The sequence below is a fragment of the Orcinus orca genome, chromosome 3 (assembly GCF_937001465.1).
Source record: "Orcinus orca chromosome 3, mOrcOrc1.1, whole genome shotgun sequence".
In the NCBI taxonomy this organism is placed as follows: Eukaryota; Metazoa; Chordata; class Mammalia; order Artiodactyla; family Delphinidae; genus Orcinus; species Orcinus orca.
In genome coordinates, this window is record NC_064561.1 from 25,461,844 (window position 1) to 25,478,805 (window position 16,962).

Here is a 16,962-nt window from a genome sequence, read left to right on the forward strand (position 1 = left end):
GCCCACAGCTCTGCCACCCAGGCCTGTCCCCTATAGGGCAAGGCCCAGCCCACCTCTCTGCTCAAGCCTTCTTACAGCCTGGGGCCAGCCCCGTGCACTTCAGGAAAAACAATCCTGATTCTGGGACTGAACTGATGATGATGATAACAGCAATAACCATAATAGCAACCTAGCATTAAGCAGTTACTCTCTGCCGGGCACTGTGATAAACATTCGATATGCATTTTCTCATTTTACCCTTTAAACAATTCTTAGAGGAAGATATTGCTGTCCTCGTTTTAACAACGAGAAAACAGAGAGACAGAGTGGTTAGTAAACTGGCCCAGGGTCACACAGCGAGTAGGTGGTGGAATTAGGATTCAAATTCAAACTGCATTGCTATAATGCATGTGCATCTATACAGACCTCCCTCTACATGCAGGGGCACTAGCTCGTTCCACAGTGGTCTCTCCGTGTGTGAACGTGAGCAAGTAAGTAAGTCACTTCAGCTCTCTGAGACTGTTTCACCATCTGTGAGATGGAGGTGATTTTTTAAAAATAGAAAATTTGATATTTGCTCATGGTAAAAAAATATATGTAAATTGTAGAATAAAAGTTTTCAAAGGGACCCCAACCACTCCATCCATACTCTAACCATCTAATGGTTTCTTGTGTGTCTTTTCAAGACTATTTTATGAATTATAAGAATGAAACATACACACGTGTTTCCACAAATGGAATCACTCTATACCACACTCTTTAAAGTTGTTTTAACAGAGCAATGTGTCTGTTGCTTTTTCCACATTAGTGCAAGCACAAGCAAATCTGTCTCATCCTCATAACAATTGCTTACTATTCCACATCCATGCACCAGGATTTGTCCAACCACTACAATCTCATGGAACATTCCAACTGTTCTCTCTTTCTCTCTCTCTCTCTCTCTCTCTCTCTCTGTCTCTCTCTCTCTCTCTCTCTCTCTCTCTCTCTCTATATATATATATATATATATATATGCCTTTGCATACTTGAAAAACATACCCATAGAATAAATTCCTGCCAGTAGCAAACATACCAACTAAATAGGATATACAGTTTAAATTTATAAACAATATCCAAATACCCTCTAAAAACCATTGCATCCCATTATATAACCAACCGGAGTGCAATGAGAAGATCTGCTTTCTCCCAGTGTTAGCAACACTTGGCACTATTACTTTTTTTTTTTGCCAATCAGATAGGTAAAACTTTATGTTTCATTAAAATTATATTTTCAAATTATAAATAATTTTTAATCTGCTTATAGGTCATTTTTTGTCTATTTTCTGGAATCACCTAGTCAAAGCCTTTGCCCAAGTTAGGGTGATTTATAATCTTGTGAGTCTCTGAAGAGCAGAACGAGGGGGCTCAATGAGCCTGGAATCGGCAGAGACGTGCATTCTCTGCTCCCCAGGGAAAGGCTGACAGTTCTCTCATCCTGTGTATCAGGGAGAAAAAGAAACCCTCTAGTGAAGCCATGAGAATGACCAAAAAGGCATGGAGGACTCAGTGACAGGAGCAGCATCTCCTTTGCCCAACATCCTTCCAGATCCGTCCTGTCGGACCCCTGCTCCCCCGCTATTGAAACCCCATCCTTCTCAGCATGTCTCACGTTTACAGTCATCCTCCAAAAATGTCACCTTCGGGAGACATATTCCGAATATCCAGTGAAAGAAAGGAAACTCTATCAATGAACACCATCTTTGTGCCATTAGACAATTTTCACTTTTTTTTTTTTCCTCACAGTAACCCGGTTAGGTAGCTATTATGTTCATTTTACAGAAGGAAAAAAAAAAAAAAAAAGCCCAGAGATGCCAAGCAACTTGCCTAAAGCCACACAGTACATAATTAGTTTAGCTGAGAGTTGAATCCAAGTCTCTAAGACAACCAAGCACATGCACTCTACCACACAGAGTGAAGGGTGCTAAACATCAATAATTGATATTTTAATGTCTGCGTTCCTTTCCTCCCACAAGCAGGTGCGCCAACGTCCTCTAGGATGTGTAAAGACTTAGTAGAAAGGAAAGGTACATTTGCTTAGAGCCTGGCAGCTGGCTTGATGAATACACAGTTCATCTGGGGCTTTGCCAAGGTGGGGTTGTGCCGGTCTGTGGCTTGCTTTCCGCAGACCAGCCGTCCCTTAGCTGGCATTTCCCAGCACTCTTGGGTGCAGATTTTGGCTGCACTGTTTTCTTTTGGTGTGTCCTAGGACAGCATTCCCCTTCTCTGAGCCTGTTTTGCATGGTTACAACCTCACAGAGGAGTTGTTGGGGACATCTGGGTTATCGTGGTCACTTAGGTAAACCAAAGGCACGTCCTGGAAATTGGTATCTACAGACTGATGTTCCAGCTTCTCGAGAGCTTGCTCCCATGACCTAGAGAGAGCCATCAGACTGCTTAGATTCAAGTGGAAAAATTAAGCCCAGCCTTACCCTAGGCAAGGGGCAGGGGGCCTCGTTCAGCCAGCATTTCCTGCTGCCCGCCATATGCCAGGACTAAGGTACAAAGATGAGACAGAGCCAGGACCCTCAGGCCTAGTAGGAAAAGCTCCTCAGTGCTGACCCAGCACCAAGTCTCCATCAATCCATCCACCTCCCCATTTCTGCTGCCGCCGTCCTAGAACCCACCACCACCATCCCCTTCATGAGCACAGCAGTAACCTTCTAGCTGATCTCCTGCCCCCGACTCTTTTCTTCCACCACACATGGCCAGGGCTGGGAGGTTGGTGGTACTGCAGGAAACCCAGTAGCCTCTGTTTTGGGGACATTTCTCTAGTGCTGCCTCATTTGGAAGATGGATTGGAGAAAAGAGGAAGAAGAGACCAGGAGACCAAGCATGAGTCCCTTGGCCCTAGGGTGGCCCACTGCAGCCAGAGGAATCTTCCTAAAATAGAAATCTGATCCTGTTACTCTCTTCTTTAAGCCTCTTCAGAAAAATGCACGGGGCCCCTCATGAGCTGGTGCCCACCCCACGTCATCTCCCAAGTCTCTCCCCCTCCCTCAACTGACCCAGCCAACCCAACCTCCGGACTGTTCCTCCCATTCCCTCAGTGTCTGTCCACATGCTGGTCCCTCTGCCCCCTACTCCCTTTACCAACCCATCCTCCATCTCTCAGCCAGGGCTCCTTCCTCAGAAGGACCTCCCCTGACCATCCTGCCATCATAATTTAATCCCCTTAAGTCTTTTTTTTTTTTTTTTTTTTTTTTGCGGCATGCGGGCCTCTCACTGTTATGGCCTCTCCCGTTGCGGAGCACAGGCTCCGGACGCGCAGGCTCAGCGGCCATGGCTCACGGGCCCAGCCGCTCCGCGGCATGTGGGATCTTCCCGGACTGGGGAACGAACCCGTGTCCCCTGCATCGGCAGGCGGACTCCCAACCACTGCGCCACCAGGGAAGCCCAATCCCCTTAAGTCTTAGTGTCTCTTAACAATACAGCACCTTATTCTTTCCTTAATAGCCCTTCTTGCAGTTTGCATCTCTGTATTTCTATTTGTGTGCCGGCTTGTTTGAAGTCCCTCTGCCCGCAACGGCCATGCCTGACTTTTCATGGCTGTATATGCATAGCTTAGCATAGGGCCTGGCACATAGAAGTGCCCAATAGACATGCTGGATGAGAGAGTGAGTACCTTCCAGTGTAATAAGTATAACCTTAGCTATAATTATGGGTGGTCAGGGAAGGTATCCAGGAAAGCTGCCATCTGAACTGGGTTTAGAAAGATGAGCACTGGCTTATCAGACAGGCAAAGAGGCAAGGAGAGCATTCTGGGCAGAAAGAATGGCGTGGGCAAAGAGGAGGGAGCAAGAAATACCCTGGAGAGTGTAGAAAATTCCAGGGCGGGGTTTCTCAACCTCAGCACTGTTGACATTTTGAGCAGGGCAATTCTTTTTTTAGGGGGGTGGGGGGGTGGAATTTTGTGCATTGTGGGATATTCAGCAGTATTCCTGGCCCAAAACATCCCTCCTCCTATTGTCACAACTAAAAATGTCTGCCAAATGTCTCTCTGTGGGGAAAAGTCACCCCTGGTTGAAAACCACGGCTCTAGGTTAGTTCTGACATGCTGGTGTTCAAGGTACCAAGTGAGGAGTGATAGGAATGGAAGCCAGTGGGGCAGATAATGGAGGACCTGGAGTGCCAAGGTCAGGATTTGAGGACTGTACCCTGTGCGGGTGACTGGACAGGCTTTCCCTGGGAGAAGGACTGGTCACAGCTCCAGAGGCACTACTGCAGGTGCGCTGTGGAGGATTGATTAGCGTGATAGAAGAGGTGGGGAAACAACCACGAGGCCAGCCAATCTCGTCTCCTAAGGCATGCACAGTCCCGCTAGCACTGGGTAGGGAAGGAGCCCTGGAGGCCGTGACATTCTTTCTGCAGGATCGCCCCAGGCCCCACCTGCACATCCAGGAGAGCTCAAGAAGAAGCCATGGCCGTAGATGAGGGAATGCGGAGTTTGAGGAAGCACTGCCTGGGGATGGGAGGCTTCTTGTTATCGAAGGTAGCACGGTGCAGAGGGGAAAGCTGTGGTGTCAGGTGCACCGGGGTTCCAACCCCAGCTCTTCCACTCTCTCTGTGAAGCTTGGACAAGTCACTCCATTGATCTGAGCCTCAGTTTCCCCAGCAGTGAAATGGGTGCACTAACACCGACCTCACAGGGCTGTTGGGAAGATTAACTGAAACGACAGCTATGAATGCTGGCCCATTCCTGGCCCAGAGCAAGGGTTTCAGACATGCTCGTCCTCACTGCTTAGCCTCCAAAAGCTTTTCCCCAGAAACTCGCATTCCATACTAAAGAGTATGTAGTGAACAAGATAATTGTCAGTATTACACACCAAGCACACTCTGTATTTTACATTTTCAAGAGGAAAACCCATGATGTAACATTGGGGCTAAATATACTTCTTTCTGATAAACTTTTTAGCTTCAAACCCTCACCATCTGGCTGGACATAGTGAGAGAGCTGACAACTGTGTCAGAACTCACCTTGCCTTCTCTACAGCCCCTTGAGGTTGAGTCCCCCCTCTACCCACAAGGAGGCTGAGGCTGAGGCAGTTAGAGAACCTCACTCAAGTCCTCAGCCAGGATAGGCTCATAAAAGGTAGAGCACTGAACCCCCCAAGAGAGGGGCTTCCGAGTCTGTGCTGGTAAACACAACACTGCTCTCAGCCTTTGGCTTCTTGAGTGGAATTTACTGTTAACACATCTGTTCTAATGTCAGGGGGAAAAACCTGGTTTACTCTTATAAATACTATAAAATCTAAATCCTAGCACAGAAAACTCACAGGAGTTGAGCTGAGGTTGGTGACGGAGCTCTTGCTAGAGTCCAAGTTTGGGGACTCCCAGACCAGCTGGCTCCCTATTCCTGCTGAGGTGGAAGGTTCTAGAACAGTGCTGCCTGGGCTCTGGGTTCTCCAGATTTTGCCAGGAGGCTTACCAACTCTGCGCTTTGGGAAGTGACTTTACCACTCCATGCCTGAGTTTTATCGTCTTTAAAAACTGGATCAAAGTAGCAACTCCCTTATTAGGTCCTATTAACTATTGAAAGGATGAAAGAACATTGTGTGTGTGTGTGTGTGTGTGTGTGTGTGTGTGTATGTACTTGTGATTTACAACAGCATCTAGCATTTAAGAAGCACATGAAAATGATAATTTTTATTCTCTTATGGTTAGTTTTGTGCCAGGCACTTTATTTATAAGACCACATCTAACTTTGCCCCAACCACTGTGAAGTAGGTGTGATCCTCCCCACGTCATAGAGGAGAACACTGAGGTCCGCCTGGTACAAAGACTTTATCATGAACATCAGAGTGAGTCTGTGATGTGCCCCTGTAGCAATGTGTCCCTTTAGGGATTTGCATCTTACAGGATACTTTGGTTTGCTTTCCATGCATGCAAGTCCACAATGTATTATCTTCGGGCTTTGGGACATCTGGACCAGATGCTCAGTGGTTATCAGGTGTGTCTCCTCTCTCAAGGAAAGAAAGAAGCCCTTGGAGGTGGGAAATGGGGTGGGGAGAAAGGGGAGACAGAGGCCATGATATCTCTGGATGACCTGCAGATGTGTGTAGAGCTAAGAGGAGAAGTGACCTCACCCCAATCCCTTTTCCTTGCATACCTGTCAGGGACATACAGATCTTCGAGACTGTAAAGGGTAAAGATTCTTCCTGAAACTTCACGAAAGCTTGAGAGAATATTCCCTCTGCTTCTCCTCAATCTCCATTACATCTGGGATCAAATTCCATCATTGCCACTTACTCCTTCTGTGAATTTGGATAACTAACCAAATTTCTCTGGTCCTTCACCTTTTGCCCACAAACGTGGATGTATAATCCTTGGGTAATGTGCATCTAACACAGTGGTGCTCAACTTTGGCTACACACAGGAGTCACCTGGGAAGATTTAATTAATATTGACACCTGGGTCTCACCCCCAGAGATTCTGATACAATTGCTCTGATACAGATATCAGGATTTTCAAAGGCTCCCCGGGTGACTCTAATATGCAAGTCAAAAGCTGAGAACCTCTGCTGTACAGGTAGCCAATACCCAATTAATACTGTTCCTTCACATGTCTTTAGTGCTAACTGCCTGTTCAAATTTTATTTTCAAAAGGTCTTACCAGTTTCTCAGAATGGCTCAAGGATTCTTTATTTCTGCCACCCTTATGCACATTTTCATACTGACAACCTCTGCACTTTCAAAACAGATGACTCAACCCTTAGCCAATCAGCCAGGACGTCTATCTAGCTTCGGCTCCTCTTCTGTTCATTGGATACAGCCAATTGGTTAAGACACACAATGCCCTCCTGGAGATGCCGATGAGAAAAATCAAACAGATGGAATGGTCCATTGTTCACTCTTCAGCAAGGGAACCTCATCATTTGCCTCCCAAGCTCTCTCTTATGGGAGGTAAACGCTCACATTGTAAAACTCTTAAACAATATCCTTTCTCCCACCTATGTCCGTGGGATAACTCCACCACTCTTGTATAATTGCTCACCTCCATTCCTCATGGACTACTCCCATGTCAGGAGACGTGCCATCAGCCAGCCACTCATTTCCAGCCACGCCCCCGCCAAAGACACTCTACTTCAGTCATGCTATTTCCCCAAAGCTCTCCATCCTTTGCATATGTGTGCCCTTTGCCTTAAATGCCTTTTCCTCCAATGGTCTACCCGGGAGGTTTTTTACTCACCTTTAAAAGCCAAATTCAAATGTTCTCCTCTGCAGCTTACCTAATCTGTCCTCCCAGTCCCCTCTCTGCCACAACAGGGTTTAGTTTTTTCCACTCCTGTGCTCTCACAATCTTTGTAATGCTCAGGCACTGCATTTACCATGATGCTTTATATTAATTTAAGCGTTATCCTGAATAGGGATTTCGTAATGTGTCTTTTTATAACCAACTTGCAGCATAGGAATGGGGCCTTAGGAGGCGCAAACTAAATGCCTGCTGGACTGCATCCAATTCTCTGTCCTCAAATCTGTAGCAGTCAATTTTTGAAACACCTTCCCAAAATAATCAAGACAATTTTCTCTTTCATCATCTAGAAGCTTATTAGTATTCATCTACTATGATGGAACTTTTAAGAGGAAAGATTATTTTCTTGCCCATGTATGTATATGTGAACAAAAAAAAATGAATAAACACTTACCATAAATCTGAAATAACATAAGAGATGTCATGTCTCTGGAAGGAATAACTACATTTTACAAGATAGGGAATGTATTTGGCTGATGAGGGAATGAAAGGGTTTGGGGGAGGTGGAATTTTTTGCTGCTTTATTTCCTGGGAAGGGGGGAGCATGGGGGGGCTGATGAGGAAAAGAGCACCTGCTTTACCTTTTCCGGAGCAGGTAGCTGTAAGTGATTAACCTCCAAGGGAGTGATGAGAGGGACGGTCTGGAAGCCATCCTCAACCGAAGGCGGCTTGGTTCCCTTCTCACTGGGGTTACTGTTCAGCTTCACCATCCTTACGCCTTTCTTCCCAGACCTAAGGCAAGCAGTGGGATTCTAGTTACAGTGGGAAGTGAGGCAGGAAAACAGAGGGCTGACGACAGAGAAAATAGCGCTGTCCTCAACAGTTCCACTCCAGCAGCTTCAGTGTACAGATCAGTCATCGATCTTCCGCTAGATTTCCTGACATGATTCCCATCATCCAGTAAAACTTCTTTAATCATCCAGATATGCCACCTACCCACGGCACTTAAGAGCCTTCAAATTTGAGAAACTCAAGGAAAATCCTAGGCTCACGTACAAAACATACAATCTTAAAAAAATATCCAAGACACTAGAGCTAACATAATCATATAATCTCAGTGGAAAGCTTATTCTTAGTGCAAAAATAAATCCTATTATTCTGGGTCGCCCTGCAGTATGATAAATTTCACCTTACCATCTTGGTTGCTATTTTATTATGTTGTTGTTGTTTTTCCATTAATCTCCCTAAAATACAATAAATACATTCAATGCCCCTATGTGTAGTGTACCCTTTGACTCAATATGTAGGTTGTACAGGAGATACAATTTCCTAAAACAAAAAAGGTTTGGCTTGAACCTGATCCTGTTATTCAGCCATGGAATGCCTCCATTTCCTCAATAGCAAAGGGCCATTTTTTTTTTTTTTTTTGGTTCCATGGAAAGTTAGCAATCCCCACATTGCAAGATTGCCAACTAAATAAACAAATCACATTTATTTCTTTCCAGCTCCCTTGGAAGTGAAACGGTGATCCCACCCCAGCCCCAGAAGCCCAGCACAACTGAATTTTTCTTGTCAATCCTGCTGATGGAATGTTATTAGACAAAATAGGATTGTTGTGGGAGTGAAAGGGAAAGGGTTGGAGGACATTGGGGAGTGGTTTATAGCAAAAACAAATGCCTACTTACTGCGCTGCACTCTTGAGGGGTCAGAGCAGATTCAAGCCAATTTGAAGAGGAGGAGGACGACCAGGAGTCCTCCCTCCTCAGCCGGAGCTTGTGGTGCTGAAAAGACAGCGCCTTGCGTGCGTCTGGAGTGAGAGCTTCTGAGAGCGAGGCGCAAGCGAGCGGGCTCCTCGCAGCTGTCTGCCTGCTTGCGCGCTCGCTCGCTCGCGCCCCCTCCCACCGGGAAACGGGCTCCCACACCATCTGTCATCTGGCACCACCTGCTGTTTCTCATGCATGGCCACAACCACAGGATGGAACAAAATGGTTTCAAAAAAGTGGGAGGGATTCTGGCCATAAAAAATAGAAAATTAATACGCACCATATTATAAGCAATCCTTGAGCCTTTAGAAAAACTGGAGAAGGAGGCACATTCATTAGGAGAACGGACCACTCCTAAGATCCTCCAGAACAATATCATGAAACAGAATTGTTCAGGACTTGCATCGTGCTCTGACCTGTGTAAGGAGAGAAGGAGAACTAATATTCATTATCTCCCATGCAGTGGGGACTTTTCCAGGCTCTTTCAGACTATTTCCCTCATTTGCAAATTGTGATTTCTAAGAGTACCTACATGATGGGGTTAGTGTGAGGTGTGAATGTGATAACTTGGGGAAAGCATTTAGCTCAGAGCAGGGTGCTTGGCAAGCAATGCATAACATAAGCTACTATTCTCACAATGCTACTGTCATCATGCAGGTCAGCTAAGGTCACAGAGCTGGTATAGCACCAGGAACTGGGATTTGAGCCCCGATCCATTGCTGTCAAAGTCTGTATGCAGTCCATGACATTACGGGGCTTCCAGGTTGGTGTGTGGAATCAGAGAGGGCAAAGTCCTAGTGTCAGCTCTACGAAATTCTGGCTGTGGGGATCTTAGACATTTTGCATTCACTCTCCAAGACTCCCTTTCTTTATCTCTGATAATAACACCTCCCTTGTAGACTGGTTGTGAATATGAGAAGAGATTGCACTCAAGGAAACCCCTTTTAGTTCAGGGACAGGGATCTGAATGGCTGAATTGTTTCATCCCTGGGGGTTACTCTTACATGCTCTTCAAATCCTCCGAGGTCAAGGCTGTTTCTACTGGGTTCTCCTAGCTGTGTCCAAATCACATTCGGCCATTCATTCCCAGCTGCAGTGCTGTTTATGAGGCACTTCATGAGGTCTTGGCATTAGTAATAGCAACCCCTTTCACTTTCAAAAGTATCCTGGCTTGCACGATAAATTATTTGGTCACCTTAGCTGGTGTTCACATACTGAGCATATAGTCTCCTAGGTAAAAGGCCAGGAGAAAACATATACATTACCTGTACTGTTTAGGAATGAAATGTGTGTGTGTGTGTGTGTGTGTGTGTGTGTGTAAAAAGAGAGAGATGTTTCTGAGACAATAGAGGCTCTACTACATCAGAGCTGCGTAGGGCACTTCTGTTAATAGAGGTATGCATATATATGAGAAGGAGGTATTCCAATAAATGTTAGTCCCCCACTCCCTGCTTTTCCAAAGACCTGGAGGATTTTCAGGTGTAGGCATTGACTAAGGACAACAAAATGTAGACAGCTACATGGAAACAATTGTGAACACTTGTATTTGATTCTATTATTGCTGCCTCCAAAGGAAAAGGGAAGTCCCTTCAACACCGCTTGTGATTGATTCACAAGCAGAAACTGTGCCTTTAATAACTCTAAGCCACAGGCCCTGAGAGTTTAGTAAGGTCCAGGATAAGGGCCTGTCTCATGGAAATGGAAAATCCAGGCTTCCTTATATGTGAGGACAGGAGAGAGGGTGCAGAAAGAAACAGGGGGCCAGAGTGATGTGGAGAAGCCCCTTGTTGAAGAATTATATTGAGGGGTGCTAAATATAATAGACTATTATTCTCCTGTAGAGCTCTGAAGAAGATGTTTGACAACTGAAAACAAAAATTATGATATTTTCTGATGAGGTTCTCCAAGTATGTAGACGTAGATGTAATATATTAGACAATTGCAACATAATAAGTGAAGGATAACGGGACCAATCTGGTGGTAATATATATTCCACTTGAAGTGGTAAAGTACTGATTCCAACTAAACTGTGAAAACTTAATTATGCTATTGTAATCGCTAGTATAACCAAAAATATACTGAGTTAAAGTCCAAAGTGTGATATATAAATTTAAATGGAATACTAAAAAAAGTTCAAATAGCCCAAAAGAAGGCAGAAAATGGAAAACAGAGAAACAACAAAAAAAAGAGAGAACAAGCAGAAAACAAATAATGAAATAGTAGACTTAAATTCAAACATATCAATAATTACATTAAGTGTAAGTGGTCTAAACAAACCAAATAAAAAGAAGAGTTTGTCAAAATGAAGGAAAAGCATGAACCAAATATATATTGTCAACAAGAAACTCACTTCAAATAAAATGATATAGGCAGGATAAAAGTACTGGCTCAGACTTTCAGCTCAAAGGAAGACAAGGTGTAACTCTCTTCTGTCCTCCCACCTCTGGGTTCATCTGACACTAGCTGCCTCTGTCATGCAACCCAAGTGTGACCTCAATGAGATCAAAGTCATGAACCTCAGGTACACCTGTGAGGAAGTCAGTGCCACTTCTTCCCTGCCCCCCAAAATCATCCTGCTGGATCTGTCTCCAAAAAATGTTAGTGATGACATCACCAAGACAACTGGTTACTGGAAGGGTCTAAGGATTATAGAGAAACCATTCAGAACAAAGAGGCCCAGATAGAAGTAGTACATTCTGCCTCTGCTCTGACCACCAAAGTCCTCAAGGAACCACCCAGAGACAGAAAGAAGCAGACAAACAGTAAGCACAGTGGAAATATCACTTTTGATGAGATTGTCAACATTGCTTCACAGATGCAGCACTGATTGTTAGCTAGAGAACTCTCTAGAAACATTAAAGAGGTGCTGGGGACTGACTAGTCAATGAGCTGTGATTTGATGGCCTTCATCCTCATGGCATCATAGATGACATCAACAATGGTACAGTAGAATGCACAGCCAGTTAAAAACTACAAAGGAAAATATTTCCCTAAAGGATTATTTGACAACAACAACAAAAAAAGGTAATGAGATGGAAGAAGACGCATCATGATAACGCTAAGCAAAAGAAAGCTGGAGTAACTATGCTATTATCAGACAAAGTAGACTTCAGAGCAAAGAAAATTACCAGAGATAAAGAGGGATGTTACATGGGCTGAAAGGGTCAATTGACTAAGAAGACATAACAATCCTAAATGTGCATGAACTTAATAACAAAGCTTCAAAATACATGAAGCAAAAACTGACAGAACTGAAAGGAGAAATGGACAAGTTCACAATTGTAGTTGAAGACTCAAACACTCCTATCTCTTTAATTGAAAAAACAAATTAAAAATCAGCAAGGCTATAGAACAGAGTTTCTCAACTTCAGAACTATTAACATTTTGGACTGAATAATTATTTCTTGTGGGGGACATGGGCTGTTCTGTGGACTGTAAGATGTTTAGCAGCATTCCTGGTCTCTACTACTACGTGTCAGCAGCATCTTCCCCCAAGTTGTGACAATCAAAAATATCTCCAGACATTGACAAATGTCCCCTGAGAAAGAAGGGCAAAACCACTACCAGTTGAAGACCACTGTTATAGAAGAACTGAACAACATCATCAACTAACTGGATCTAATTGACATGTATAGAAAACTCCACCCAACTACAGAAGAATATGTATTACTTTTAATTGAACTTGGAACACTTACTAGGATAGACTATATCCTGAGTTACCAAGATATACTATATCCTGAGTTATAAAACAAGCCTGAACACAGTTTTTCAAATTGAAAATTATACAAAGAATGTCCTCTGACCATAATAGAATTAGACCTGAAATCAATGACAGAATGATAATGGGCAAGTCTCCAAACACTTGGAAATTAAACAGCAAACTTTGAAATAATCCATGTGTCAAAGAGAAAGTCTCAAGGGAAATTTTAAAATGTTTTGCACTGAACAGAAATGAAAATATGAGATATAAAAATTTGGGGAGTGCAGCTAAAATGGTGCTTAGAGGAGACTTTACAGCATTAAGTGTGTATAACATAAGATAATAAAGGTCTCAGATCAATAATCTAAGCCATCACCCAGTAAAAAAGAAGAGCAAAATAAACCCAAAGCAAGCAGAAGGAAAGAAATAATAAAGAGCAAAAATCAATAAAATTGAAAGCAGAAAAAACAATACAGCAAATCAATGAAACCAAAAGCTGGTTCTTTGACAAATTAATAAATCAGATAAACTTCTTGAAAAACTGACAAAGAAAAAAGAGAGAAAATACAAATTACCAATATCATGAATGCAAGAGGGAATAACACTACAAAGCATACAGACATTAGGATAATAAAGGAATAATACAAACAACTCTATGTACATAAGTTTGATGAACTAATTTAAATGGACCAATTCCTCAAACACCATAAATTACCAAAACTCACCCAAGATGAAAGTATAACCTGAATAGTCCTAACTAATAAGGAAATTGAATTTGCAGTTAAAAATCTTCCAGAAAAAACAAATCTCCGGCCCCAAATGATTTCACAGTGAATGCAACCAAATATTTTTAAAGAAATAACACCAATTTTACACAATCTCTTCCAGAATATAAAAGAGGAGGGAAACAATTCCTAATTCATTTTGCAAACCCTGCATTACCTTAATACAAAAACAGACAAAGACAGTACAAGACAAGAAAACTACAATTCAATATACCTCATGAACATAGGTGCAAAACTCTTCAACAAAATATTAGAAAATCAAATCCATCATTAGACAAAAAAAATGAAACACCATGAGCAAGTGGGCTTTACCATGGGGATGCAATTCAATGAGAAAATGATTTTAATAAAATTTAACAGTCATTCATAATAAAAACTCTCAGAAAATTGTGAATAGAAGGGGAGTGCCCCAACCTGATAAAGGGCATAAGAAAGAAAGAGATAAAGGCAGGAAGAAAGAAGGGAGGGAATGAGGTAGGGAGAAGGGAGGGAAGAAGGGAGGAAGAAAGGAAGAAGAAGAAAGAGAAGGAGGGAGGGAGGAAGGGAAGAAGGAAGAAAGGAAGGAAAGAAGGAAGGAAGGAAGAAGAGGGAGGGAGGAAGGGAGAGAGAAGAAAGAAGGAAAGAAAGAAAGGAAGAAAGAAGGAAAGAAGGGAGGGAGATAGGGAGGGAGGGAGGAAAGAAGAGAGAGAAAGAAAGAAAGAAGAAAGAAAGAAAGAAAGAAAGAAAGAAAGAAAGGGAGAAAGGAATGAAAGAAAGAAAGAAAGAGAGAGAGAGGAAGGAAAAAAGGAAGGAAAGAAAGAAAAGAAAAGCTAATGTCATAATTAACGGTGAAAGACTGAATGTCTTTCTCCCAAGATCTAGAACAGGCAGGCAAGAATGTCCATTCTCACTACTCCTAGTCAACAGCATACCTGGAAGTACTAGACATTGCAATAATGCAAGAAAAATAAATAAGAGGTAAACAGATTGGACAGGAAGAAATAAAATTATCCTTACTTGCAGACAATATGATTATTTACATAGAAAATTCCAAGAAATCTATTTTTTAATTCCTGGGACTAAATGTAAATTTAAATCTCTAGTGTAGCAAAGTTGCAGACACATGGATGTATGCAACTTAATATTTCTATATTTTAGCAGTGAACAATTAGAAACCAAAAGGTTTTTAAGACATCATTTAAAATATTGTCCCCAAATGAAACACTTAGGTATAAATCTAGCAAAATATGTACCAAATCTGAATGGGGAAAACTATGAAATACTTATGAAAGACCTCAAATACGTAAATAACTGAAGACATACAACATTCATGAATTGGAGCAGTCAACATAATAAAGATGTCAACTCTAAAAATTTATTTATGGATTAATTTTCTATTATCTTCAGTAGCAATTTTTGTAAGTAACTCTAGATCATTCTAAAATATATATGATAAAAAAAACAAACAACCCAATCCAAAAATGGGCAGAAGACCTAAATAGACATTTCTCCAAAGAAGATATACAGATTGCCAACAAGCACATGAAAAGATGCTCAACATCACTAATCATTAGAGAAATGCAAATCAAAACTACAATGAGGTATCACCTCACACCAGTCAGAATGGCCATCACCAAAAAATCTACAAACAACAAATGCTGGAGAGGGTGTGGAGAAAAGGGAATACTCTTGCACTGTTGGTGGGAATGTAAATTGATACAGCCTCTATACTGGAGAACAGTATAGAGGTTCCTTAAAAAACTAAAAATAGAGCTACCATATGACCCAGCAATCCCACTACTGGGCATATACCCTGAGAAAACCATGATTCAAAAAGAGTCATGTACCACCATGTTCATTACTGCTCTATTTACAATAGCTAGGACATGGAAGCAACCTAAGTGTCCATCAACAGATGAATGGATAAAGAAGATGTGTCACATATATACATTGGAATATTGCTCAGTCGTAAAAAGGAATGAAACTGAGTTATTTGTAGTGAGGTGAATGGACCTAGAGTCTGTCATACAGAGTGAAGTAAGTCAGAAAGAGAAAATCAAATACTGTGTGCTAGCACATATATATGGAATCTAAAAAAGATTCTGAAGAACTTAGGGGCAGGACAGGAATAAAGACACAGACGTAGAGAATGGACTTGAGGACACGGGGAGGGGGAAGGGTAAGCTGGGACGAAGTGAGAGAGAGGCATGGACATATATACACTACCAAATGTAAAGTAGATAACTAGTGGGAAGCAGCCGCATAGCACAGGGAGATCAGCTTGGTGCTTTGTGACCACCTAGAGGGGTGGGATAGGGAGGGTAGGAGGGAGACGCAAGAGGGAGGAGATATGGGGATATATGTATATGTATGCTGATTCACTTTGTTATAAAGCAGAAACTACTACATCATCGTAAAGCAATTATATTCCAATAAAGTTGTTTTTAAAAAGTAAAATAAAATTAAAAATAAATTTTAAGAAATAATAAGAAAAATATAAAACATAAAATGTATATGAAAAGACAAAAGAACTAGAATAACCAAAACCATTTTTTAAAGAAAAATAAAATTGGATGAATCACACTGCCCATTTTTAAGACTTACTATACACAGCTACAGTTATTTATACTGCATTGTATTAGTAATGGGACTGACATATAGATTAAAGGAAGAGAATAGAGACAACAGAAATAGACCCATATAAATAATAGTCAATTGTTTTTTGACAAAGTGCAAATGCATTTCAATGGATAAAAGATAATCTTTTTAAAAAATGGTGTTTGAACAATAAAACTTGACTTAAACCATATGCCTTATACAAATATAGATCATAAATCTAAGTGCAAAAATATGGAAATATGAAATGTTGTGAAGAAAACATAAGAGAAAATTCTTTGTGTCCTGGGGTTAGGCAAACAGTTCATACACTTGACACCAAAATCACCAAAATCAATGTATAAAAGATTAGTAAATTAGTATTCATCACGTTTTAAAATTTTTGTTCTGCCAAAGACACTTTAAAAAGACAAACTACAGACTGAAGAAAATATTTGCAAATTATATATACCTGACAAAATACTTGTATCCAGAACATATAAAGAGCTCTCAAAACTCAACAGTAGGGGTTTCCCTGGTGGTGCAGTGGTTGGGAGTCTGCCTGCTAATGCAGGGGACACATGTTCGAGCCCTGGTCTGGGAGGATCCCGTATGCCACGCAGCAGTTGGGCCCTTGAGCCACAACTACTGAGCCTGCGCGTCTGGAGCCTGTGCTCCACAACAGGAGAGGCCACGACAGTGAGAGGCCCGCGTACCGCGATGAAGAGTGGCCCCCACTTGCCACAACTAGAGAAAGCCCTCGCACAGAAATGAAGATGAAACATAACAAAAATAAATAAATAAATAAATAAATAAACTCCTACCCCCAATATCTTCTTTAAAAAAAAAAACAAAACGACAGTAAAAAAGAAAAAAATGAAAATGAACAAAAGACTGAAACAAATGCTTCATCAAAGAGAACGAATAGGTGGCA

At 42.0% G+C, this 16,962-nt stretch overlaps 1 protein-coding gene and 1 pseudogene across 1 annotated transcript in view; one reads left to right on the forward strand and one right to left on the reverse strand.

Moving 5' to 3' along the window:
* NSG2 (neuronal vesicle trafficking associated 2) overlaps positions 1–9,081 on the reverse strand; it is a 58,656-nt gene extending 49,575 nt beyond the window's left edge. Inside the window, exons 1-2 of the mRNA XM_004272016.3 lie at positions 8,892–9,081; positions 7,848–7,998 (exon numbers count right to left, since the gene is read on the reverse strand). Coding sequence (XP_004272064.1) covers positions 7,848–7,976 — 129 coding nt within the window. The 5' untranslated portion in view covers positions 7,977–7,998; positions 8,892–9,081. The remainder of the gene's footprint in view (positions 1–7,847; positions 7,999–8,891) is intronic.
* A 2,284-nt stretch (positions 9,082–11,365) lies between these two features.
* On the forward strand, positions 11,366–11,936 carry LOC101281160 (60S ribosomal protein L12-like; annotated as a pseudogene).
* The last annotated feature ends 5,026 nt before the right edge of the window (positions 11,937–16,962 follow it).